The 27,732-nt window shown below is 35.6% G+C and overlaps 1 protein-coding gene across 3 annotated transcripts in view; it reads left to right on the plus strand.

The window, feature by feature from the left end:
* Positions 1-27,732, plus strand: part of HOOK3 (hook microtubule tethering protein 3) — an 84,519-nt gene that overhangs the window by 17,782 nt on the left and 39,005 nt on the right. For 2 of the 3 annotated variants that reach the window (XM_056514639.1, XM_056514638.1), the window contains exons 3-9: positions 5,009-5,081; positions 13,279-13,329; positions 16,354-16,486; positions 18,305-18,372; positions 24,626-24,688; positions 26,004-26,087; positions 27,085-27,248. In XM_056514639.1, the coding sequence (XP_056370614.1) occupies positions 5,009-5,081; positions 13,279-13,329; positions 16,354-16,486; positions 18,305-18,372; positions 24,626-24,688; positions 26,004-26,087; positions 27,085-27,248 (636 nt within the window). Of the gene's footprint in view, positions 1-5,008; positions 5,082-10,949; positions 11,045-13,278; positions 13,330-16,353; positions 16,487-18,304; positions 18,373-24,625; positions 24,689-26,003; positions 26,088-27,084; positions 27,249-27,732 lie in introns of those variants that run through there. The other variant, XM_056514640.1, reaches the window with a different exon arrangement.

The following is a 27,732-nucleotide window of genomic DNA, read 5'->3' on the forward strand; positions in this document are numbered from 1 at the left end:
TTTAAAGGCATTGGGGTGTGCCAGTGATCTGGATATATTTCCAGAGACGGGAGGAATAATAGTGTTTCTACTAAAAAACTTAAAGATTTGATAGTGAACTCTATTTTTTCTATTTTTCTTTCTTACATCTGCATTCATAGGAAGAGTCCACTGGTACTTATGAGGATAGAAGATGTAGGTCATCATGAGGAATGGGTTTTGAGAGATCCCTAGCTCAGGGAATCAGTTGTATTAGACATACATAAAATTTGCACAAAACAGAATTGTAGGATTTATTGTCAGAAAAAGAAAGAATGGAGGAAGGAGAAGAGGAAGAACATTGCTTACTCATCAGCTGATAAAAAAGAGCTGTGCCTTTTGCCAGGTGGAAAGGGTTGACAGTTTCTTCTATGGTTCTTAATTTTTCATACACCATCCTCAATATTTTTTGCACTCACAGTAGCAGCCCATTTGTAGGTAAGTGCCAGACATCACAACAAATGTAGCAAATTTTCTTTAACAAAACTGCTGATAGAAGCTGTGAGAAAAAAAGTTACAGAGGAAATTACTGGCACCTTCAGAAACTTTTCACTATTGCTGTAGTGTATGATAGTAAATTGCAAAAGTGTGTTCTATGTAACCAAGCATTAATGTTTTTCTTGCAATCTCAGCTGTTAAAAAACAGGTGTTGGTAAATCCCGAAAGGACATTTTCATCCTTTATAACGTTAAAACTTTATCTTTGAATTTCAGCTTAAAGTACCATTGAATGTAATTCTCTAGTGCTAACTGTATTATCCGGGAGGAAGAAATTCAGCCTATGCTTTAGCTTATCTTTTGTGTGTTATTCTGTAAGATTCATTGTTTCTAATCAAATGTGGTGGTCCTTCTGACTAGCATTAGTCCCTGTGACTAGGATTGATGTGAAATACAGTGAGATAAAATGCCTGTACACATTCAGTATTGATGTACGCCAGGAGGAAGTAGTAGAAGCAAAAGAAAATGCTTAGTTTTTTTATGAGTAGACTGTTGGCCTAAAATTGTGTGCTGGTAGAAGTGCCATAGCTAGCTACTGAATCACATCCTTTTTTTTTGTGTAGCTTGCACTGTTTTGTTTTCACTGTTCACTGATATCCCTAGAATATAGCATGATTTCCTGTTTTATACTACAATTTTAAATTTTCCTTTCATCCCACTCTGGAGACTGTTTAATACCAGGTGTCCCTCTTGTTTTGATTCTTTCTTCCTCTGTCATATTGGCCTTGATAAATGTAAGAAATGGTATGGTTTTTTCTTTTGTCATCTGTGCATTTCGTCCCTCTCAATGAATTATTCATTTGTTATATTATACGTTGCAACGCACTGTGTATGTTTTAACACATGCAAAACACAAAAGTTGTGATTTTGTATATTACACGTTTTTTGGAGCAGCTTACTTTACCGCTGTTAAAATGAGTAATAATCATGAGTTACACTACATGCTCTGTGGGTTGGTTTTCTTCAGAAGAGTATTTCTGTCTCTTGGCATCTGTGATGCAGAGAGATGATTGCTTAAATAAAGGAAAATTTGCATACAAAATAAGATGGAGATAGTATAAATGAGCACTGCTGAAAACATCACATGAAGTGATAGAGCATTAACAACAGCATAAGTATCTCAAGAAAAATCCCATTTATCTGCAGTGCTACTGACATAGTAGTCAGCAATCAACTGATACACAAATACCTTTCTAAACCTGAAAGTTGTCCAGTGCTAGAGATTGTGTAAGTTGGGATGTAGGCTCAGAAACTTACTGAATTCAAAATACTTAGTTCGTGTACAAGTCATCTCATGGTAATGAAGATGCTCCAACTAAGCTATCAATTTTCTTATAGTTTAGCTGCTCACTTCTTAGGCACACATTTTTATATTTGATTAGGTGATGCTTTTTCAAACACTGTAAGAAGAATGCTGTTGATTCACATGAAATGGCCTAAGGTGGTTAAGGGACTCTAAATTTGATAGAATCCTGATCCCCAAAAATACACTGAAGGGAGACTTGTTTACAAAAAAGGCTGTGAATGACATAACATCTGGAAGCCTCTTTTTAAAAGTATGTTTGGAAAATTCTGTGGAAAAGTTTTTATTTCAGGTTTGACTTCTAGTAGTTTGTTACGTAGGGAGAGCGTTGCTGTTGGTATTAGTAATGAACTTTAATTAGACTTTTGAAGAGAAAGAAAATTATAATGGTAGGTGATCTAAGTTAAAGAAAGGATGATCATTCTAGATTTGATTGATGTTGATATACAACTTGTTGTTTTTCTGCTTATTGTATTCCTGGCAAAGTGTGCTATTAATTATTGCTGTATGAAGGTTCTCTAGAAAAAATTGTTTGTGCTAATTTGACCACTGTTACGTGGTATTGATTTCAGCTGGACACTTGGATGCTTCCATGAGGTTTGTATACATACAAATAAAGAAACAAATGGGGTCTGTGGAAGAGAACTACCACACTGAATTTAGATTTATTTCTCAGGGGCCTTCCTTAAGTATGTCTGATGACATATATAAGGGTTTAGGTAGCCTGTGAGTTTCATCAAGACTGAAAGAGACAGTTGCTTGTCCATGTGTTACTTTTATTGCAGTAGTAGCTGTGAAAAGCTGCTTAGTTTCTGCTGTATTTCAGACTTCCAGAATGAAATGAGTTGGACCTAACTCTGAAATCTTGTTATTGATGATGTCCTTATTGATGCTGTTATTGTTGAAAACTGGATATGCAATATCAGCTGACCAGTCAAATATAATTTTTCTTGTGGGGTGTTGTTTGTACTTACTCATGTTGTTTCTTAGAACCATTATTTACCATGAAAATGGTATGTCAAGGATTGATATATTCAGCACTGCAGCCTTGAAGCAGCTGAAGATGTTAGTGGCCAAGTGCAAGCCTTAAAATTATAAGGTACAATCCTTCAGGAACTACTGTTGGGTTTTTTTGATGGTGAAGCACACCTGCTTTCTCTCTCACCTGCATAAATACTTTATAATTGTGAGTCTGTTGTTAAGCAACCTTGTTTGTGTGTTGGCCATTCCCAGAAGACCCATTTGATAGTCATCAGTGTGTTTTTTGAACCCCACACCTAAAATGGGATTTGAACTGTCATTCTTTTCATTAGTGTCCAGATGATTTTGTTATGATTGAGTGCAAATTAGGCAAATGAAGATTTTTTAATTAAGACTTTTTGCAGTTGGAGCTATTTATTTCATGTAAAAACGGAATGTGAACTTTCATGGTATGTCACAGATCTTATATATATATACTTGAATCAATGTCATTCATAGGTTTACTTGTCTTCTTGTGGCAGAGAGGCCATTTGAAAACTATTTGAAAGCATATATTTAAAAAACAGGTGATGGTTGGGATGAGACATTGTTTTTTCTGTTTCGTAATTTAAGATTCTGTCATCTGTGCTAGAACTGTACTGGTTTTGAATGGAAGTAATTTGGAGTCATCAACTTAACTAGTAATTAAAGCTGTTCTTCCAGATATATGTTTGCGGATGCCATGTCAAGGGAAACGAAATATGCTGTAATCTTCACTAGGGTCTTTAACAAAGTGTGTAAAAATAGCAATGAAAATGTGTCAGTAGAAAAATATTGCTGTTTGTGATCTTCCTCCATTGCTGCGTATTGTAGTTGTAATACAGCATGGAGACCTTGATGCATTGTGAAGACACTGTGGAGAATACAGCACTCTGCATCACATGCAGAGTGTGGCTACAAAGTTGTGCTCTAATAAAAGTAATGATGTAATTGCTGGATTGCAGTATATATGATATGGGTGTTATTTGAATCTCCAGGCATATTCAGAGTTTTCTTGAAGTTTTGCCAAAGGATCTCATGGCATCTTGCCCTTAGAAAAGCTCAGTCCAGAACTCTTCTATGTGTAGAAGGTGCAGCGGTAAATCTAATAGTAATCAATGGCAAATGCAGCAGTATAATCCAGAAAATAAGAGTACTTCACCTGAAACCATAACACAAGTTCATAAGGGCATTTTGCTAACAATAGAAAGGTGGGGATTTTTTCACTCTGACTGTATTAACTTTATATATTGGATGAAGTATGAGCCCTTCCTACTCCTTTAAAACCAGTTATATGTAATACATTCTTTCTCCTTAATTCTGATAGTAGTATTTTCAAAATTTTCTATGATAAATGGAAAATTTGACTGAACTGAGCAGTAGAAAATGTTAGCCTTTTAGAGGCTCATAGAGCTTGGCAGCAGGAGAGAGAATCTCAGGAGGTGTCTTGAGGAAGCAGCATGTGGAAGGTGCTTGGAGAAAAATGCATAGGGAGAAGTCCATAGAAATAGAAATACACTCTGTTAGTGTAGGAGTTCTCTGTTCTTTTTCTTGATTGCCTTGTCAAAATTGCAGAGGATAGAAAAACTTCTGAGGAATAGTTGTTCACAAAAAGATTTGGGTAAGGTTACTGTGAAGAGAGAATTTCAAGAACTGATAGTGTTTGGTAGATGAAGTAGTGAAGTGTGTTCATAGTCATAAAAGCTTTAGTGATGCTTCCTAGCTCATCTTGCTGTATCAAGACAGCATGTGTATTGTTCAGTTCCAGGCTTTTCTTTTGGAAGTTGAATAGTTGTAAGCAGTGTACAATGGTAGGGATCCATAATATGTGGAAAAGTAATAATTTTTAACACTTTTAAGAAATGCAAGTAAACATTTCTGCAGCACCAAAGGAGAAATTAAGAGCTAGGACTTATGGAGGGAAAACTGGCAAAATGCATTCAAAATATAGATAAGCTTCCTCAAAAGCATAAGCTGCTACTGGCACACAAATGAAGCTGTGCTGTCAACAGGATGCATGATCTTAGAAAAGTGAGTAGTAACAGGATTCTGAACTACTATATTCAGGCAGTCCATCAGATGGAAGAAAGAGTAATTTAAATTAACTCAAACTTGAGATAGGAGCTAATGACTAATGCGTACTCTCAATTTCTGTTACGTGTTTTTAATGAATATACTTTTTATCTTTCAGAGATCCAGCTTACTTTGATGAAAATTGGCTGAACAGAATCAAAACGGAAGTAGGAGATAATTGGAGGCTAAAGGTATTTGACTTACTTTGCTTGTCTGTGAATCTGTATTTCAGTTCTTAATACAATATTGTGTCTAAATATTCTTGAATTTCTGAATCAGGATTTTGCTTCTTAGGCAGCATTTTGAATTTTAGACCATTTAAATTATACTTACTTGTTTTTAATGTTGTATTGTCCTGCACAGTTTTAGCAAAGACATTTTGAATTTGTAAGCAGGTTTTAATGATTTAAAAAGAAAACATTAAAATAAATGTTATGCTTCAATAACCTCTAGTTTTTCAAATGTTGAATGAGAGATTTTTTTAATGCACATTATGAAAGCAGCTTTTAAAAAAGCAGCTTTTTTGAGAAGCATCTGTATAAAAATAGGAACATAATAAGCAATATATTTAAAGAAAAATGGCAAAGTCTTGCTTCCTTTTACCTTTTCAGCTCTGCAGAACTACTGAGTTTTGAAGAAGGAAGTAATTTTTTTCTGTATTTCTACTCAGCATGGTTTTTAACCACAGTCTGTTTGCCTGGTCATTTTTGTCACTTGGCATTTGAGCACTTCTCTGCAAACCTGAAGAGAAAAAAATAGAACTTATAAGAACTATGAGTGAGGAACATTTTGCTGTAGAATCTGAAGAACAGTCTCACATGCAGATGTTAGTGTAATTTTTGACAAGTTTTGTTCAGAGAATTATTTTCTAAATTTCCATTTCCAGCCTGATTAATTTGGGGAAGAAAAATAGTTATGAATTTACTGTTAGTTCTTATTTCTTGCAAAACCATTTTGTTCCAGCCACCGAAACCTATTTTGAGCATCTGGGGAAGGCCTTCAACTCTGAAATGCTCTAGTAGTTACAGGCTTATCTACATCACTTTCTGAATTGTAGGGACACACAGAGAATGCTTCCTGAGACAAAGATGGAGTGCACTGCTGCTGTTTATGTTTTGACTTGGCCAGGGAACATACCAGCATAGTTTCTGCTGTCTGACCAGCTGTGTGAAGTTTGGAATGCTTTAGAATGTTTTGTCTACTGGGGCTGCCAGCAAAAGTGAGGGTACATTGATGAAGATATATTGACTATGATGAATAAAAGACATGATCCCTAAAAAACCTTTAGGATGCTTTTGGCATCTGCTGCATGTAGAGCACTTAATATAAATGAAATTGCAGAGAATTATATGGAATTGCAAGTGAACAGCTGGATATAAGGTCTTACTTTTCTGTAAATTTGGGGTTGTTTTTTTTTCCTAAGGAGTACTGAAGTCTTGGCTGTTAAATGTGGAGGATAACAAACTGAGAACTGTTCATTATAAAAGCATTTGAGCTGATCAAATGTGGAGCAGCAGCTTCTATAACTGTCATGTGGAGTTTGAGGAATAAATATTTTATTTTTATGTCTCCCACCATTTTGGCAGATGTAAAAGCTTAGCAAGTGTGAAAAAAAAAAAAAAAAAAAAAAAGCTGAGCAATCTAGTAACTTCCTTATGTGACTGAAGCTGGCAAGACATCAGGTCAAATTTCAGTTTCTTCATGATGTCATTCCATCTTGTTTTTCAAGTCCCTGCATAAACAAGAACTAAAGACTGGTTTTGTTTTGTTTAAGAAATATGTATAATTCACCTTTTTGTGTACATTTCTATATACCACTTCTCTTTTCATGAAGAATACTAAAAGACACAACTTTTTGATAGTTTAACTCTTTTTTTAATCAGGAAAGTAATCCAATACTTTGCCAACTGTTCTTTATATCCAAGAAAACATTCTTAGTAGTCTAGTTTTCCAAATGTCTGTCGTCCAGTCCTTAATTTACAGTCTGGTTTGTAGGAGCACTCCAGTCTGTGCATTTCTATTCTTAGAATTGTTCAGCTTGGAAAAGACTTAAGATCAGCTCTACCAAAGTCTGCACTAAACCATGTTCCTAAGCTCTAAGTTCTAAGTTCCTAACATCTACACCTCTTTTAAACAACTTCAACTCAGTAACTCAACTATTTTCTTGGGCAGCCTGTTCCAATATTTGACAATGCCTTTGGTGAAGAATTTTTTCATAATATCAAATTTTAACTTACCCTGGTACAACTTGAGGCCATTTCCTCTTGTCCTGTCACTTGCTAACTGTGAGAAGAGACTGACCCTCACCTCCTTTTAGAAATGTACTCATTACTAGATTTAAGATGTGGGCATCATACTTGCATGACTCTAGAATATAGCTTTCCCTTCATACTTTAAGAAATGCCATGAGAAGTGATAATTTGATTATGTCAAATGTTGTGCAGATGAGCTGCATTATTTTTTTGGGGCTAAACATGGTCAGTCTCTGCCTCTGATGCCATCTGGTATAACAGTCACTACTTGTACGAGCTCTTGGTATCATGAACCGCACCAAGGAGCCAGTCTAGTAGGGAAAATACATTAAAAAAACCATAAAATGTAATGTGTAGGAAGTTTTGTAAAACAGTGGTTGGGAGGGCTGGTAGAGATTAGTCTTGTACAGCCCACCTAACCACTATTCATAGAAGTACTCAGAAAATGATACAATCATAGAGTTGTTAAGGTTGGGAAAGACTTTTGAGATTGAGTCCAGCTGTTAACATAGCTCCACCACTGTGCTCACCACAACCTATTATGTCACCAAGTACCATATTTGTACATTTTTTGAACACTTTCATGGTTAATGACTACCATTTTGCCAGGCAGACTGTTCCAGTGGTCTACAGCCTTTCCTGTGAAAACCTTTCACCTAATATTTAAACTAAAACTTACCCGGTGCCACTTCAGGCTGTTTCTTCTTGTCCTGTCACTTGTTATCTGGGAGAAGGTAATGAGTGATGTGATTGTTAATTTTAAATTGTGTGTTATCCTGTATGGAGAAGAAAGAACATAAGGCTGAGATTTTTTTTGTGGTGAGGGAGGAGGGGGAGGCATGGGTTTGGTTAGTTTGGTTTTTTTAGCATTTTGTTTTCTGATAACTGCAGTGTTTTTCCTGTAGCTGTAGCATAAAAAAAAAATCAAAACAACTCATAGGGTTGTTTTTAAATTCCTGGTTTCAGGGCAAGTTGCCAGACTTGAGAAATTGCTCAATTCACAGGAGAGAAAAAGGGAAATGCTAAAACTTCGGGAGTTTGCAAAGTAGGAACCATTCAGCAAGCATTCTGATTCTTAGACCTGACCAGATCTTTGTCTACTGTATTTGCAAGAGAAATTTTACTTCTTCAGGTTAAAATTTCATGCTCATAGCATACATCAATGTATATTATAACTTGTTTTCATCCTTGGGCAACAAAAAAACTACCTTACCTACAATTTTATAGTGGTTTACCAAAAAAAAAAAAAAAAAAAAAAGCAAAGACGTTAACTCTTTCCTCAGGTACAATAAACACTTCTATATAGTTCAGATTTAAATTGTACGACATAGGATTTCATGGCTCAGGAAGATGACATCTTGAACATAAACTATACTGAAAATTAAAAGCAGCTTAGAAAATAATTTGCCAAAATTATGCAGGAATGAAATTCCCTAATCAAGAAAAAAATTACTGATTTGGTACATGCGCATCAGTTTTGGCAATTACAGAATAAACTGTTGGCTGTCTGAGCGATGGCATAAAATTGTCCCACTTTCCCTGCCATCCTCTTTCATTCAGTGTGGGAAGCTTAGGAAGGAAAGGAAACACATTGTTCAGTTTGATTTCTGACTTTTTCTTCTGAACTTTTCATTTTGGCATTCAGACTGCAACATTAATTTAAAGTGCAGTTTTATTGATTTTTATAGTAGCAAGCTGTGTTAGTCTTGTGAACTTTCACTAGCTAATCTTTCTCTAGGTTCCATCTGTAATCAGCAACGAGACTCACTCTTTCAAAATGCAGTTTAAATCAGAAACCAAATGCGTGTGAGAGTGATACAAACTGTGCACACACGTGCTCCCTCTCCTTCTTGGTGTGCGTGCACACAGCCACCCCCATGCCCACCCACCCCATACCCCACCTGTTAACTGCAAATGGATAAAAATGTGCCTTAATGACATATCTTATAGCTTATTGATTAAGAATTCCCACACCACTTGAAAGTGTGCTCTAGCAACATTTCCAGAGGTTATTCAAGATCTGAAATAAAAAAAGAAAAGCCAATTTACATAGAGATTTCAGCACAAACAGAATTTCAGTCATACATGTAATATAAGTATAATGCAAAATTGGAGACTGGGTGTCATAACGTTGGAGAAGAACCAAGAAGTTAGATAACCCATGCTCCCTTTTTTTCAGCAATCACAAGCTTAAGAGCATTTTTTTATTGCCATATCATTGGCCTTTCCCTTTGTTGCACAACAATATTAGTAAAAAGAGAAACCTAGACAGGCTGCCCCTGTGAGATTTGAAACAGTAAGTATATTTTAATTAAATAGAGGTTTTATATGACAAGTGAGAATAAAAGAAAAATAGGAGAAAAAACAAGCAACCATGAAGTCTTCTGGTGTTGGCAGGTCACATCATCTCTGCCTTCATTCCAGTCAGTTTATCAGGTTACTACTCTGTAATAAGGATCAGTCTTATACTGAGCACTGTGTGCTTAGCATATAGTGCTATACTACAGCCAAGATGGCTGTTAACAGAGAGGTAATGGTAATTTAATACAAAGAACACCCACACGACTCTGATGTGGGTATTGGTGAAATTTAGGTGTTAAAAGTTGTGAGAATATTCAGGTTGCTTTTTGTGCATGCAGATATCCTGTTATTCATAATATGAGATTGGGAAATTAAAACAGAAAGGCCAGATGGTAAAGAGGCTGGTAAAGAGATTGAAAATGGATAGAAATACTTAATGATCTGTTTACTGTGAATTGCAATACAGGTGATATAAAATGTAGTTATCACTTCTTTTCCCCCAATAAACTTCACATATTTTCCAGCATAAGTATGGCTGCAGAGAATGAATGTTAAAAGGCCTTGGGAGGGTAGAGTGTATATTTTTATGGGAAAGGAATAACTCATGTTGCTGATGCAAGCAAATAGGCATCTCATGTGGTCTGACATCCGAATGATGATTTATATGTATTTATGATGTACTTTATAGTCATAATCTGTATTGGCAATTCTGTCTGTTGTGTTCTGACATTACACAGTTTAGTGGTCTTTGTTAACTACAGTTAGGTTTTCCTGTGTGCATAAGGAAGTAAAAAGTAATTCCGAACAGCCATCGCCTCCTGTGACTTAGAATTCTGATATAATTGGCTGCCTTAACACTTTCTTGGGCTGTTTATTTTCATTCAGGTGCTTGAGTTCTTCCTTTCATATGCTTTGGCCTCATAAGTGTTGCTGGAACTACTCAGTTCAGTTTCAAAGTACAAAATACTAGTGGTAGTTTCCCTATGATGATCCTCTCTCTGCCTGGGGCAGTAAAACCACCTGGTTTATTCACTGCATGCAAATTAGAAAAAAAATCAAGAGCTGTCTGGAGTAATACTGAAGATCATGGTTAAGTTTAAGTCAGCCTTAGTCTTAAAATAAGTCTATAAAGAAGCTACGTTAACCTCACAATTGGGTGATTGTGTGCCAAATACAAAGATGGTACAGTTAATTCTTGAAAACAAGCTACCCTGGTGCTGTTGATTGACAGGGGGATGAAATAGAACTGTGAAGATTTGTTTTTCAATTTGTTTGCGGTTCTCTTATTTCAAGGATGCTGCCCTGTAAGCTTGTTTTCGTGATGAATTTTGATCAATATTGGTTTTGTTCCACTGTCTCAACTCTAAGTGCTATAAAGGTTACTTGGAGGAAGGTGGCTCTTTGCGTTTAAGGGATTTTGATTTAAAAATGCTTGCAAGGAGAGGGGAAAAGTAGTATTTCACAGGTTTCAATTTGGTTTCTCATTTTTTTGGGATTATGTTCAAGTTCAAGGTTCCTCACAATGTTCTCAACGGTAAACTGGACTTAAATTCAGCAACATGGCCCTTGCGTTTCTGTGGCTCTTTCTGCAGCAGACTCAGGTAAATTATAAACCGGAAGATTTTAATTAATCAAGATTGAAAATAATATTCCAATCAGTGTGGTATTCTTTGTGGTGATTTGACGTAAAAATAAAATTTCTTAATTTCCATAAATTCTTACATCTGTTGTGGACTTTGGTTATGGTTGTGCATTGCCTTTGAGTGGTGGTCTTGGTTGCCCTTGGGTAGACGCCTAGGGAATAGTTGCAATTCTTACATAACCATGCTGTGTTGTGTGTAATAGTACAGCAAAAGTATGTGCTTTGGTGTAGGAGGTGTAAACTGCCTATTACACTGTTATGGGAGAGACAGTAAATGTTCTCATATGCATGCTATAATATGGCATCTCCAGTTCTCGTTCTACGTTGTCAGGGTATTTGATGTCCCTTTTTTTTGGACCCATATTTAAGGTCCAAATGAATTTTTGTTTCTTGTATGACTTAAAATTCAATGATTATGGAGACAGCCAGAATGTTCGTTTATCTTAGTAAGGTGTCAACTTCTGGCACTTGTTTCCAAAAGGGAGTAGATTAATAGGAGTCAGGTAATCAGATTGTTACCATTTTGGTGTTCTTGACAAAAGTCTCTTAGTGTGTGTATCCTGTTTCTTTCTTGAGTTTGGAATTTACTTTCATCGCCCCATTTTGTTTGTTGACCATATTGAAGTGTTGAGTTTGCCCGTGGATTTCAGTATCACAACCATCAGGTCATTTGGAAAGTAAATAACTTCTATAAGTGGACAGAATCTCCTAACAGGGTATTTCTGAAATGCAGTCAAGAATATAAAATTCCCTGTGGGCTTTGGAGGCAATTACAACTTGAGAAGTTTTGCTTTCCCTTCATTGCAGTTCCACAGTTTGCTCCTGTGGCTGCTCCAGTAGGTGAGGACTTTGTGAATCCTGTTTCTATCAGTTATAGTCTTTGCAGATCCTATTTAAACTTCAGTCATACAATAATTTAGATTGGTAAAGATCCTTAAGATCGTAGAATACAACCATAAGCTGTCAAGTCTGCCAATAAGTTATGTCCCAGTGTACCATATCTACACAGCTCTTTGCACACCACAAGGATGGTGGTTCCAGTCATGTCCTCGGTAGCCTGTTACAAAGAGATGTTTCCTGATACCTAGCCTAAACTCCTCCTGGCAAAACTTGAAGCCATTTTCTCTTGTCCCATCTCTTGTTACCTTGGAGAAGAGGTTGACCTGGCTATACGCTCCTTGCGGGCAATTGTAGAGAGTGATAAGTCACCCATGAGCCTCTTTCTCTCCAGGCTGAACAACCCCAGCTCCTTCAGCCACTCCTCTGTCCCAGGAAACAGTGTGCTGCTTCTACTATCTAAATTATTTTCTTAAAATGCTTGAACAGTAATTGGTGGTAATTGCTAGCAGTTACTTTCAGCAAAGATTTTTTTTTTTTTTTTGAGTTGGAATTTCACCTGAGAGACCCACAGGCATTTTTATTACTTTAAACATACTATTTTCAGAGACTTGTTGCGAGTGGATTTTTGCTGGGAAGGGAGCAGTACTCAGTACTAGAGAAATGTGACATACATTCTGTACAGCAAGAGATACTTAACTGGTGCCATTGGTTATGCGAGAGAACAGAAGCTACCTTTGTATAGCAGTGAAGTCATCACAGAGAAATATGAATTTTGCCAGATACTGTAAGACAGACATTCATTTGTAAAAACTGGGAGCGGGGAGGGGGGACAGAGAATGGTAAGAACAAAAATGAAAGAGCTAAGAGGAATAATTAATGAGAAAAATAACAAATAAGTTATATGGATTGGGAATAAAGGATGATATTGAGCAGTAGCTGGTTTTGGTTTGGAAGAAGAGGTTTATCAGTGCAGAAAGTAGATTACTAGGATTCTTCAAGAGAAGAAAGGAGGAAAAGAATGTTTCAACTTCTGGGTGCAAAGATAATCCTGAGAGAAACAAGTATACCTAAAAACATTGGTGCTGTAGGATCTGATTTAAAGCCTATCCAAGACAATGTTACATTTTTCATAAATTTAAATGGGTTCTGTGAATTAATAAAGATTTGTGATCACATCTGGAAGTCTGATTGTAAGGGCTTTTGCATAACTTTCATGATTCTAAATTTAACTGCGGGTAAATAGATGTAATTATATCCTTCTTTTGTGTGATTCTTCTGTGATTACCCACTTCATGATCATTTCTCTGTAAAATATTCCCTGTATTTATTGTATTTCCTCTTCTTGTCAAATAGGTAAGCAATCTGAAGAAAATTTTAAAAGGAATACTGGATTACAACCATGAGGTAAGAACCATTTGAACTAATCTGCATCTACTTGCCTTTTGAGTTATGTATTTTAGTTAACCTGTTGAAGATAAATTGTATTCTGCAGGTTAAGTTTTGACGTTTTCTTGCAAACGTTTTGGCATATATAGTGATTCATGGCCTATTTCCTAGTCTTGGCCTTCTTTAAATCTTCTCCTCTACTTTACTCAGGGGTTCCAGGGAAGCCTCATATGCAAATTTTCTCATGTAGAGAGTAGATGGCTCTTTGACTGTGTTCTGATGATGGACGTTGAGTCTGATGTACTGATGTGTATGTGTGTCTGATTTTTTTTCCTTCTTCCTCTGCAGCTGAAGTCTGCTTTTTTTCCTTATTTTTCTCTTGAGGAGAGTGAGTAAAGAGCATTTCTAGTCTCCCCATGTTACGATTTTAAACAAAATATTTTAATTCAGGGGTATTTGACTCAGCCCATTCTCTCTTATTTTGAGCAAACTCAGTGCTTAATTCTCCAGAGGATAAAGTATTTTTTTCTTTCAGTAGTGAATCTTCAGCTGAAATATGCTTTCAGTGATGTTTGAGACAAATTAATCTGTACAGGCAGCAGCACAAAATCCATAATATGTATGTTCTACAAATTGTTTGTTTAAAAATAGTGTCTTCTTATAAATACAACAGGGATTAGGTTATTTGTTAATAAATTGAAGTATTTCAGAAAGAGAAAATTAGTCTTGGGAGTTCATCTTCAGTAAATGATTAGGTATTCATGTTTAAATAAATGTTGAAAACTGATGATTAAGCAAGCTGGTCATGACTGGAAACACTAAAAAGAAACATCAGGTTTTTGTTATGGAAAATTAATATTACTAGGACAAAGTGATACAAGCTTCTTTTTAGTTGGTTAGTATGTATGATGATTAAGTCTCTGGTGTAAAAACTTTACTATTAGGCAAGTTCTGAGTGATTTCAAGCTGATTAATTTCTGTAAAGGTAGTGCACCTTTATAAATCTGGCAGGATTTTGGTTTAGATCAGAATTTTTCCTACTGAGGCAATACTGGGGGTGATAGTAGAGGGAATCTGGATTTTACTAATGAATTTTGCTTATGTTTTCCTCAGTATTATGCCCTCCCTGGCTACAAAAATATAGATATGATTTTACCTGATGTAACTAAAAATCTTTGAATGTGTATGTTAATCTTGTTCATCCTCAAAAATTCAGAAATCTGTATCATGCTCACAAGAGCAATCAGTAAAAATGCTACATTTGTCCAAATGCTTTGTCCATTAAAGTATAGAAGAACAACAAGCCTAAGTTAATTATTTATAGCTTTCATTCTTTATTCTGCCTCAGTTAATCTTGCTGCAGACCTCTGCTGCTCTGGAATGGAAACTTTTAATTTTTTTTGGTAAAGGTATGATATTTTTCAAAAATTGATTAAATGCTCTTTTTCATCTCAAAACAGTTATTGTAGAGTCTATCATTAATTTTCATATTTCTTTCAGGGCTTTTGATGGGTTTTTTTTTGGTTCTTTTTTTAAATTAAACTTTTTCTCTTGTTCATTTCAAACTCTGTTCATACCTTCAGATCCTTGGCTTCTTCCTGGTGCCTGCCAATTTACCTCTTCCTTTCAGCTTTCCTCAACAGGAGTTTTATTGCCAGTGACTATGAAGTCACTGTAGTATTGTTAACTTAAACCCAGCATTGTGTTTGAAAGAAATTCAGGAACTACAGATCAATATATAAATGCATATCAGAATTAAAAAATACTGCATTTTCTATTACTGCAGTGTGTATATGATGGTAATATTTTCTATTGTGGTTGATGAATTCAGAATTCTTTTGACGTAAAGAAAGTCTTTTCCAACAGGAGTGAATTTCAGTCCTTGGAAGTATACAGAGGTTTTTGGTAGTGTTGAAATTAATTCTTTGAGAATTAATCCTTAAAATCCTACCATTCCTCAGCACAAAACACACTGTACATACTCAGAACAAAACCACAACACTTCCACAAAGCCCAACACTACTAAATCTTAGAATGGCTTGTTTTCTTTGTATTCTTCCTATACGCTATGTTTTTTGTAAATGCCTTCACCTGATTTCTGTTTTTCTTGGGTATTGCACAAAAAAGAGCATGCAGCAAACGCATGACTGATTCCCTCTATATAGTCATTGTTTCCTTATTGCATTCTGGTTAAGAAGTTAGTTTCTTTCTATCTGCAATTAACGTGTCAGAGATGTGTTAAATTCCAAATTTCATATTCATATTTTCAACCCTCTGTTCAGTAAAGAGCAATTTACCAGAATTGTCTAGTTCCTTCTCCTGACAGTCATTAATCCTTAATGATCTTTAATGATAAATGAGATAACACTAATTGCGACTCACATGAGTTTTTGTTTTGCGGGGTTTTTTCTTTCTTTCTGCACGTGGGCTGCTTAATTACATATCATTGTACTACTACCTCAGATTCTCTTCCATGGAACAGCTTTCTTAGCTGCCAGATATCCTTAGATTTTCTGAAAGTGTGAGATCTAATGATCTGAGTTTTTTGCTGTATTGTATTTGTCACCTGTCAGTGTTGGATATATGTATTGTATAGGTGAAACATTTAATTTTCTGACTTTGTAGTTGTAAGAAATGTCAGATTTGTGTCTAATAGCTTCTGCTACAGGAGGTGTTTTTAGTTGATGTTTTTAATGGAATTCTTTTTAAAAAATTAATTAGCTATGTGGTGGCCTGCTTTTTGCTAGCTTTCTTATCTGAAGAGAAAGAATCTTAGATTCTAGGTAACACTACGTGAGTCTTTATCTAGTAGCTGCTTGTGATTTGAGACGGTCATGTTTGCCTTTTCCCAAATATTATTTGTATCAAACAGTATGATTTTGTAGTTGGGTGTTAGGTGTTACTCAATTTTTGAAGATGTATTCAAAACTATGGTAAATTACAAGTGAATTGCTGTTGTCGATTCTGATTAATCTTTGTATGAAATAAATGGATATGTATATGTGCAGTGATACAGCCATGTAGTATTTTGTCTTTATGCAGATTCTAGGGCAACAGATAAATGACTTCACTCTTCCTGATGTTAACCTGATTGGAGAGCATGCTGATGCTGCAGAGCTTGGGAGAATGCTTCAGCTTATTTTGGGATGTGCTGTGAATTGTGAACAGAAGCAAGGTAATAAATTTCGAAAACATGTTTTCTTGGTTATCGTGCAACTAGTAAGGAGAAAAATTACATTTCTTGGGTTTCTGTCAGAAACAGACTGTGGGTTTTTTTAGGTAATGAAGACATTATATTGTTGTATAGATAATAACTGTTTTTTGGTGTAAGCTTCACTACTTTTGGAGACTCAGAATGGAACTGAATTTACTTCCATGCATATTTTTGGTTTGCTGAGCTGAAAAATCAGTCTACAAAGAAAAAAATTCTTGGGCACACCTTTTAACCATTATGAGGTAGATCAGGATAGTTAAGAATGAAAAAATGTGATCATTGCATTATTCAGCATGACTTTCGATTGTACAGATGCATTCCAGGCATCATCTTACTACACGGCCGAAAGCCATCAGTATGACTGTGCTTAGTCTGAAGATAAGTCTGGTGTGATCTGGGAACTGTAGTTTCTGAGATGTTTCTAGGGCATTGGCAAATAGGAAAAAGTATTGTTGGCAACCATGCCCTTCTGAGCAACAGCTGAAGGTGGAGCACAATGAGGTGACTCAAAAAGTCACTTCAGGCCAGTTGCCAGATGATTGAATCCCACTTCAGCAGTCCTTGAAGGAGGCTTCTGCCTCTCTACTCCATGACACTGACTGTAATTCTGACTGGCACAAATACCGTAGAGACCCATTCATCTTTCTTGAAGATGCCAGAGAGGATATGATGAGCAATAGAGGTGTTTGTTAAAGTGTGCTACATCTCATGTTCTAAATTTACCTTGGGTGCAGGCTCTTTATTATTACTCTGGTACATTAAATCACACTTAATTCAAGCCAGATGAAGGTAACACCAAATGCAAACATTTATTCTAAATACTTGAAACAGGAAATGTAATCATGTGTGGGAAAAATAGATGTGTTGGAAAATAAGAATTTTTACTGTATTTATGTTACAGTTGCATCAAGTATGTGTGTGTTCCAGATTTAGCTCATTTTGGGTTTGATGGCTCCCAAGATTTCATGCCTTTTTTCTTCCTCTTGCTCGGTGCATCTTAATTTTAAAGCTAGTTTCCCGTTTCCAGTTTTCTTGGGTGACTAAACCACTTTAGTTTCTCCTTCTAAAATTTCTTCTGTTCTCTTAACCAGGAAGTAGTCTGGCCATTCTGTTAATTAAAATAGAAGTAATGTTCTTCACAAATACATGAATAACTCTGGTTTATCAAACCTCTTGTCATTTCTGTTTTATATAAAATTTTCTTCCATTTGGTGACTATTTGTCATTTTCAAGCAGGATATACATCTTATTCTTGTGTCCCCTTTGCTCTTTACTCACATGTACTCATTGCTGAGAACTTAAAAAGTGGAGGGGACTTAATTTGCAATGTAGTACAAAAATAAGAGCAAACACCAAAAGTGAACATGAAAATGCTTTGAAATGAGAATGCTGTAGGAAGGCAGGCTGTTATTGTTACACTTAGAGAAAAGGACAACCTATGCATGGATAATTTACTTCAAAAACCTGAACAGTTTGGGAGCAAAGTGAGAAAAGGATAAAAGGATAAAGGATATTTCAGAAGTGTGAAATGACAGGGGAGGAAAAAACGCAATTGTGTACTTTTTTCATTGTTATAGAATTCAAAGAAGCCTGGATTTGTGTCTGAGCAGGCTTGTGATAAAATCTTGTTGGATTTGTTGGGTTGGGACTTGGTTGGTAATTATATATTTCAGTGTCATCCATAGCATCTAGTCGTTTTGAAGGAAGGATGCAGCTTCTGATCTTACCTTCTGTGACTTGAGTTTCAGCATTGACATTTCAGTATGCTTTTATTTTCAGAGTACATCCAGACCATAATGATGATGGAAGAATCAGTTCAACATGTTGTCATGACAGCCATTCAGGAGGTATGCTGGGATGCCCATAGTATGTAGAAGTTCAGTCTTTCATTATTTTACGGTAGTATGCTTTTTCCCACTTAGGAAAAACTTAGTTGGAAGTAAAGAAAATAAGGGTCATAGATCTTGCCTTTTTACAGTGAAAAATATATTATTTTTCCTTAGAAAAGTCTTGCTTTATGTCAAGGAACTCTGGTTGAATGTCCCACTTTTCTTTAAATCTAGAAGACTGAAACTTCTAGATATTTTTGATACTGGGTTCCCTTTCCTTTTTTTTCCCACCCTGTTAATCCTGAAGTGCACTAGATTGATTTTACATGGGTAACCAGTTGCTGTGTAATTATGTCAAAATTTGTACCTTGAAACTGCAGAATTTTATAAACAGTTAATTTTTATTTTTTTTAAATTTAGTGGACAAGTGAAAAGAAAAAAATTGGGTAACAGTATTGTTTCGTCAGCTGTAGTGTTATGAGTGGGGTAATATATGTAACGTGAACATATATGAATTATACAAGTCAGTGAGTATACTGCAGAGCATTTTGTAGAAGTGCTCTTCTGTGGTAAATCAAAACCACAGTGTTAGCCACTGAAACTCCTCTGTAACTTACAGTAAGTCCAAAGTGCCTCTAAGAGAAATGCCCAACAGTCTATAGATGTTTACTGTAAGGCAGGCCACACAATAGGGAAGGCAGAAAACCACCAGTAATCCCATTTCTTCTGAATCTGAACAAGAGAAACTAAATTCCACATTGAGCTTTAGAGCAGTTTTTCATCTCTGTAATGTCTGAATAGAGAAAGAAATATCAGTGGGCATACAAGGTAATCTGTCCACAGTCATCAGTTTGACTGGTGCTGTATCCATGCAGTTGTGCATTCATTGTCTGTGTGTGGACTGCTGTCTACAACATAGCAGAGAGGATTTTTGAAATTATCATCAAAAGAATCATTGTCTAAATCATCTTCCAGTCAGTGCTGCCAAGTACCAGTTTGCTGGAGTTTTGGTATATTTCACTTTTTTTGTAATCTTTGTAACTGTAATATGCAGTGTTTTGGTGGATTTTTCTAGTGTTTTTTATTAAATCCAAATTGCAGCATCGCTGTCTTTTGTACCACCTTGAAATAGAAAACCTTCTATTATCTTCCTTCTTTATGTTGAAAATCTACTTGATTTTTATAAAGGTCTCTTTGATAAAATAGCTAGACGTGAAGCAGCCAACAATATTCAGCATTTGATGAGTAAACTTTGAACTTGTTCAGTGTTTGTGCCCTTTCTCTGACTTGATGAGTAGAAGTAGGAGGAAATCACAGGGTAAGGGTATGTTCTTCTGGAACAGATTTTTAAAACTCAGTGAATCAAAAGGCTTACCATTCAGCTACTGGCATAGTTTTAAGTGATTTTAATGCTACTTTCCAAGCTGCTTAGAAATTGAAGGCATTTCAGGACCAAATGAAGAGGATCTCAAGTACTTAATGAAGAGGCGGGAAGGTGTCTCAGACTTTGAGACACTTTGAGAGCAAGGCTTCTCTCCATTATTTTTCAGTGGGCTTGGAGTTTGGAGAGGTCCCAGTCAGATGGAAGCTAGCAAATATTATTCCAGTTTTCAAGAAGAGAAAGAAGGAAGATGCTATCAGTTAGAGGCCTGTGTCACTTCAGTGGCTGGCAAAATTATGGAGATTATTCTGGAAGTCAGATCATAGCCAGCACAGATTGATAAATGAAGAATCTTTAAAGAATCATGAGATTCTGTAAGGAGGTTTTTCTATTTCTTCTTGTTATTTCCTATTTCTAGACTCATAACAGCTCTTAGAATCCAAGTGACTTAGAAAAAGCAGTATGTAGGGTATTAGCTATACATGCATATTTGAAAAGTTGTTATGTCACCTAATCCAGACATTTCAAAGCATTTGTCATTTGTCAAGTAGTCTTCAAAATTAGGTATGTCAGAAGACCTCTCTAAGCTTTACTGATGTATTATGTAATTAATTTTTCTGTTTCAGCTTAAAAAAATACAAATTTTTTTGATGCTTCTTTGGTTATGGTAAATCATCTTACTCATGAAAATATTTCATGAGGCACAGTAGAACAAGTTTTCCTTTTTTTTTTTAATGAACAAGCTGATTTTTCAATGGAAGAAGCAGCATTTTATATGCTAAATTATATTCAGTTATTTCATTTTTAATTAACCTGCAGTTCTTAATAATTTATTTTCTTCACTTATTTAAATGTTTAAAATATGCCTAGGTTCATTGTTGATGAAGGTGGTAGCTGAGGTAAATAAATTGTTTGCCTTTGCTATTTAGAACCTCTAAATTTGATCACTTAGCAGCTCTCTGTAGAGGTCAAGTTGAGAGTCAGAATTGTGTCAGTGGTAGTGTCAAGACTTGCGAAGGGGGAGGTAGGAAAAAGTGCTTCTTGTATGGAGTAACACTAATGGTGTTACTTCTACTTTTTGGTTTTGTGGGGTTTTTCTCTCTTCTATTTTGTCCTGGTTGTTTAAAGATTTGTCTTGTCTGAAGTGAAATTATTTTTTATAAGTTAGGAAATTATATGAAAGTATTTTATTTGGTCCATCAGCAGATAGACTAGAGGTAGAGTGGGTATCAAATGGAGGAAGAAGAAAGCCCAGCTGCTTTAAAGGATGTACAGTGTCAAACATAGCCATGACTCTTAAAAACTAACATAAAGATGTTCTAAGAAAAAGAACATGAGTACAGAAGCTAGGTTTTGATACTGCTTTGTGGACACTTAAGTGAGCTTATACAGTATTATTAAGTGTAGAAGAAAAGCATTTCAGATAAAATAAGTGTTTTGGATTTTAAAATCATGAACTAAATAGAGCAACTGTGTTTGCAAAATCATGTGTAGGGGAAAAAAGCTTTCATAATTCAGGTTATTTGTGCATGCTGGTTACCCCTTCCCTAGTCTTAATGTATCCATGACAACACAGCTTTGTGTGAAAGCAGTTAAAAACTGAAGGTTTTAATAATACAGGATTAGCAGACCTACAAGTATTATGTAATATATCATATCATATTGAAGCTATGAGCATGAAAAAACATAGATGTAAAGGGTTAACAGAGAATGACAGCTACTTCTTATAAAACTACACAAACAACTGTAAGAATTGTCATGTTGTCCCCATAATTGCATGATTTAAAATCCAGACTGACCTCAATGCAAAATAAACTGGAAAAAGAGCAAGCCTGTAGATGCTAGTTGCTAGTTTATTTCACTCTGGGAAGCTCTTAAGCAGACTTTTCTTTCTCCTGTAGAGGCCTAATGCAATTGCTTCAATTTGAAAGCACATTTTTAGTGTTTCCCTTTTTATAATCTCTGCACATCACCCTCCTTTAAACATACATGTGAATACAGTTGATTATACTATACTTACACTATATGATGAGTTTGGAAATGAAAGCCAGTTCCAATGCTGCAGAATTGTGAAGGTAAACCTTTATGCCCTTTGTAGTCTGGTCCTGAAGAAAACTTACAGATGTGAAGGGAAAGTGAGAAGCCCACTTCCTTTTGCTTTTTATGCTCTTGACTTATTTGAAATACAAATGAAATAAAGTTTGCCCCTCTAAACTCAAAAGTATTGCCATTGATCCACACCTCCCAAGACCACATACTCTGGTATCATGGTTATAGGTTGCATGTGAAGCTCTGAAATTATATCAGCATTTAATGAATTTCTTCTGACTGCAAGCTTTTAAGTAAAGGAAATATATAGAAGAAAACAGTATGGAAATTTGCTTTAAAATTATTAACAACCTACTAGTATTGTATGATTAGTAATAAATAATGGAGAAACAGTTGATGTGCCATTGAGCAGGTAACTGATTAAATGGACATTTTGCAACTCTAAATTTCAGTAATATCAGAGAATGCTGATTAACCAGAAACAAAGTCAAGAATAGGGGAAACTAGGTGAGCCTCTTATCTTATATTTTTTAGGTGGATGGATAGTGTAGTATGTGTTTTAAGTTGATATACCTGTCTGTATGGAATCTTAAAACGTAGTATTCAGTAAAAGTTTTTTTTAAATTTTAAAAAAATCTGACTGGAGAGAGAGAAGTTTGGGTAGGTGAGTGGAGTTGTGTGCTCTATTGGCTGTGCTATTTATGGTAAAGTTTTTGCTTCTCAGTGGGGAGAGACTGTGTACAGGCAATCCTGAAGCAGAGTGTGGTCAAGACGTTGCTTGTATAAAATATTTGCATATTTACAGAAATGGCAAAACTTCTTGAAGAAAATAGAGATTTCATTATTGGCTATGGCTAATAATAGAAAGCAGTGACACCACAGTGGCCTCTAGTGGCTTACAAGTGTGGTCACTTGTATTCCTTTTAAGTCTTGGACAGGCCTGTTGAGCTGGTTTTTCAAAGAGGAAGTTGTGTGAGGGCCAAGAAGGAGTGGCAGCTTTTAGGGACGTGTTGTTATACACCCTTGCAGACTGCATGCAGCAAGGGACCTGCCTTTTGGAAAGTGCTGACTTAGCTGGTGGAATTTACCTGTGTGTGTGTGTGAGTAAATGTGTCCAAAGTGTGTTTGTGAATAGCATTGTGGAATATGAAATAGTGAGAGGAATTCAGTCTTTGGCTGATGTGGGGATATCCCTGGTAGACATCTGGAAAAGCTGGTGAAATGCAGTATTCAAACTGTGTATGAACATCACAGAGGAGAGAGGGATTGGGAGGTTTTGTTTAAATGATAATCAGCTTAGAAAACAGGGTCCTAAGTTGAAGACAAGTTTGTAATGCCATTATATATGGTAATAAAAAAGACATGACTTTGTTTTCAGGGGACGGCTGTGAGGCTTGGGACTTTCTAATTATTGTTGCAGAGAGTGTGGGCTTGATGCCCACAATCTGAATGCTTCTTCGTGGAGTAGTTTGTCATTGTAAAGATGTAAAAGAAAATGGAAGAGATTTGGCAAATATTGTCAGGGTCTGAGGAGGACTGCTGAGGAGAAATAGATTAATCTAAATAATGCAGGTAAATCCTATTTCAGGAAATGGGGAAAGTGAGAGAAATGTACATCTATGTGTTTGAATTATGTAAATGCCAAACAGATTTTTCACTTGTACACAGTGATATAAATAAGATTGAGAAGTGAAGACTCTGTGCAGTATATCCCAAAACACCTTGCTAAGGAAAACAGTACAAAAGCACCGATTTCTAGAAGGAATAAAGGAAGTTCTGTCTCAAGAGAGTTACCAGACTAGACAGGAGATTCCAGGGAAGAAATCTTGTCCTGGTTTTGGTTAGGATAGGGCCTTTTTAATAGTAACTTTTATGAATTGTGTCATTGGAGAGCTCTTAGAATATTTTGTATTTGGACAGAAATCATCAGTGCCGTTCTGTAATGATGCCTATTGAATTAGTTACACTGTATTTGCGAGACTCTTCCTGTTTTTGTCTTACAACTTTTAAGAATGTTAGCTTACTTGGTTGCTTGAGCTGTGTGGGAGAAGGTTGCTGAGCTAGAACTTCTGCTGCATTTGATTTCACTTTTGCCAACTGGTGCAGGTTGATTATTAGGTTACCACAAGAAAACTTATTTATCAGTTTTTTTCTTTCTCATTTGATCAGTACATCAGTCAGTTTTGTAGGACTTAAGGGTTTGGTTGGGGTTGTTTTTTGTTTTGTTTTGTTGCTTTGTTGTTTTGGTTTTTTTTAAATACTCTAGGCCAAAACCACTATGAGCTATTCTTGCACTGAAGTATTACACAAGGAATTTCAGGAATGCACTGTACTGAATTACTTTTTAAGGTTGAAAATCACAGACAACTCCAGAACAGAATTTTTATCACCTTTCTTTGTACTAGTAGTTGAGATAGATGTCCTGGAGTTGAGTGAAATAAATTAATCAGTCCAGGTAATGGCAATATGAAAAAGCCACTCACTAGCAGAGAAAAATTAAAGACATGCATGGTGTGTTGATATCTGCTATCATTCCAATGCCGCTGCAGTAAAATTTTTAGTAGGATGTTCTGTAGGCTTGTCATAGACAAAGAATGTGCATTGTCAAAAGAAAAAGAGATGATATAAGATTTCTTTTATAGCACTATAAATATTACAAGTTATGAAGATTTTTTATTGTTCTTGTTTCTGAATATGTCATATATAAAAATGAAGTTAAAAACTTTTTGAATTAATTCAGAATAAAGCTCCCAAAAGTGAAAATCAGCTCGATGTTTCATTGAAACTTAGGCTTTAAAAATAAAGCTTTGCTTTTTCTAATCCAGTGTAATCTAATTGCAGTTGATGAGTAAAGAGTCTCCAGTCTCTGTTGGAAATGATGCTTACGTTGACCTTGATCGGCAGGTATCTAAGACTAGATGTTTCTTTTCCTTCAATCCAAGCATGTCAGGGGCCATATTAAGAACTGTCTGTTTTTTTTTTGTTTTTCTCTTTAATCGCTAAAGGGTGGAAAAGTTGGTTTGTAAAACCAGTTTAGCTCTATGACACAATAAAGCAAAACTGCAGATTGTTACAGATCTTTAGGAATGAAGAAAGAAAGAAAGATAAAAATTGAATAAATATTTTTATCTGAGTTCCTATTCCCAAAGTCAGTGTGAAAAAACCCAAAACTGCTTCTGTGGAACTGCTCCAAAATAGAAGAAAGGTTTTCAAATACAATCCTTCCTGGTCTGATATATTTAAAAAATACGCAAACCATTTTTTTTTTTTTTTTTTGCTAGCTTCCCCTCGTACTTAGCACTGCCCTACTTCCTCAGATTTTTTTTCTAATTGAGAAGAAGAATAGTACGGTGGTGCTCACTGTATTCATCATATACTCATTATGCTTTCTCTGAAGAAATATGTAAATTCTTGCAGATGAAATTAAGTCTTTGTATATAAGCAGGCACGTAAGAAATAAACTTGCAAATGCAAGATACGATGATACTTTGAGAAAGCCCATTTAAACTTCATCATATGTAATAGTACATATATATCTGTATCTGTATACATAACATGAATGCACCTATTTTATCAGACCACTTTTCTTGTAGCTATGTTTTTGTACGTTATCTTGACTGCATTCATTTGCATACCAGTGAGATGCATGTTTTTATACATTAAGTCTTTGAAGGGAAGCATCGGAATATTTCCCAGTGGTTGTAAGGTTCAGTGCCCCTTTTTAGAAGGGTAGGCTTCTCTGTTGCATAATAGTTTTATTGTGCACTACAGGTAGCTTCCAGTGACTAGAGGGGTTTTACCCTAATTGTCCATTCCCTGTATTCCACCTTCCAGTCCTTTCTGTATTTCAAATGTAGATTGAAAATTGAAATTACACACTCTTTGTGTCTGTAAAGAAAAGTGGTGTTGACAGTTTTTTTCAGTGTAGAGATTTGGTGATTTCTTCAGACCCAATTTCTCCTAGAGTTTTTAACTCAATTTGCAGAGTAGATGTGATAATTCTAATGTAAGAGCAAATATTGCTTTTAGGTATGTTTTCACTGATGCACATAAACAGTATTCACATCTGCTTTTTTAATTTATATGAGCAGAATTGCTCAGTTTTTTTAGAAAAAAAATGTATTACCTAAATGTAAAAATAATTTTAGCCATGTAGTTCTGAATATTTTAATGGATCACAGAGAGTGATGAAAATGTAAACATTTCTTGTTTATGGTAGCTGAAGAAAACTACAGAAGAATTAAATGAAGCACTTGCAACAAAAGAAGAAATTGCCCAGAGATGTCATGAGTTAGATATGCAGGTAAGTTTGCTGTAGAGTCCAGATCAATTTTGAAGTGGAGAAACGGCTGAAAATAAGTATTAGTGTATTGAAGCGTAATTTTTGGAAGGCAGTGAAAATGACACAGTAGTTGTTTTGTTTTCCCTTCTGCTAGCAGAATGAATGTCATTGTTTTCTTATCTTGTACCCATGTTAGCAATATTATGATTCATAGTAGCAAAACTTCATTTAGTTGGGGAGGGTTTGAGCTGTGTGGCAAAACTTTTACTGTAGAGAACTAATACAAGTTCTGGTGATCTAACAGTTCCATTTAATAGTTAAATCCCAGTCAGATGTTGCTGTAGACCAAATGTGTATGGGTTTAGACTAATTCTTAACTGTAACTAAATCAATACTGATCTGGAAGATGTGAGGAGTGTGAAGGGGAATACCTGAAAGGTATTGCTCTTGCAAGCTTCCTTTGAAATATTAATTCAGGTTTCTTGTAGTTGAGTAACTCTTGGAATTAATGAAGCTAATCTTCATTTGTCATGGTTATTATAGGAATCCTTGTTACAGGTCTTGGAGCACTTTGGGTTCTTTGCACTACTGCCTGTTTTCACAGTGTCAGTGGAAACTGAGCTATCTTGGGGCTGTGTTCCTGTTTCAGGCCTGCTTGCAGGTGGTCTTTACTGTGGAGAGCTAGTTTTATTTGTTTATAGGGAAAGTATGCAGGTTTTATTATAATGAAGTTATGTTCATAACAGACATTTTCTTTAAATGCTTGTGTGAAATACATACAAGAATAATTATATTTCCTGAGTTGTAACTCTGCCCCTAATGTTGCAATATGTTGGTTACATCGCATAGCAATTGAATACCTATTAAATGATACAGTGTGTTCTTGTGAAATGTAGTTAGTGAAGCCTGCATATTTCTGTTTGTGGACTCTGTTGATACTTCATTATGAACATGAATAAATACTGCTCTCTGTACCTGGGTAGGTTAATTATTTCAGTTCATACTTTTATTACAACAGGTTGCAGCCCTCCAAGAGGAGAAGAGCAGCCTGCTTGCTGAGAACCAGATTTTGATGGAACGTTTAAATCAGTCTGATTCTATTGAAGATCCTAACAGTCCTGCAGGTCGTAGACATCTACAGCTGCAGACACAACTAGAACAGCTCCAAGAGGAAACATTCAGGTAGAAAAGCTACACTTGGTTAGGTTGTTTGTAGCTGGCAATAGGGGTGACTTAGATACTTCTGATTCTGCTGAAAATGTGAATTAGTATAATGGATGGTGTTTTTGAAGTGATGTATACATTATATATTTCGCTCTTTACAAGATCCAGCATTAAAGAAAGCACAGTTTCTTAGTGCTAAAGTGCTTTATATGTCACTCTGCTGTGAGTTATTTTGATTGATTGGGTGCAGTCATTTCACCTATATTTTGCGAAGTCAGTGAGAATGAAAAGTAACATGTTTTCCTTTATGCAAATTATTATTTTATTTTTAAAGTCTAGTGATTCCTAGGTGAAAGTTTGCTACAGGCTGTAGTGCTGGTGACATTGTATTACCTAGCAAAACGTGTACTCCTCTGAATTTGAAAACAAATTTCAGAGATGGTGAAAGATGGAGATTATCCATGTATGAGTTCTGGATTTACATTTCTCCAATATGTGAAAA

The sequence above is a fragment of the Oenanthe melanoleuca genome, chromosome Z, assembly GCF_029582105.1.
Source record: "Oenanthe melanoleuca isolate GR-GAL-2019-014 chromosome Z, OMel1.0, whole genome shotgun sequence".
NCBI lineage: Eukaryota > Metazoa > Chordata > Aves > Passeriformes > Muscicapidae > Oenanthe > Oenanthe melanoleuca.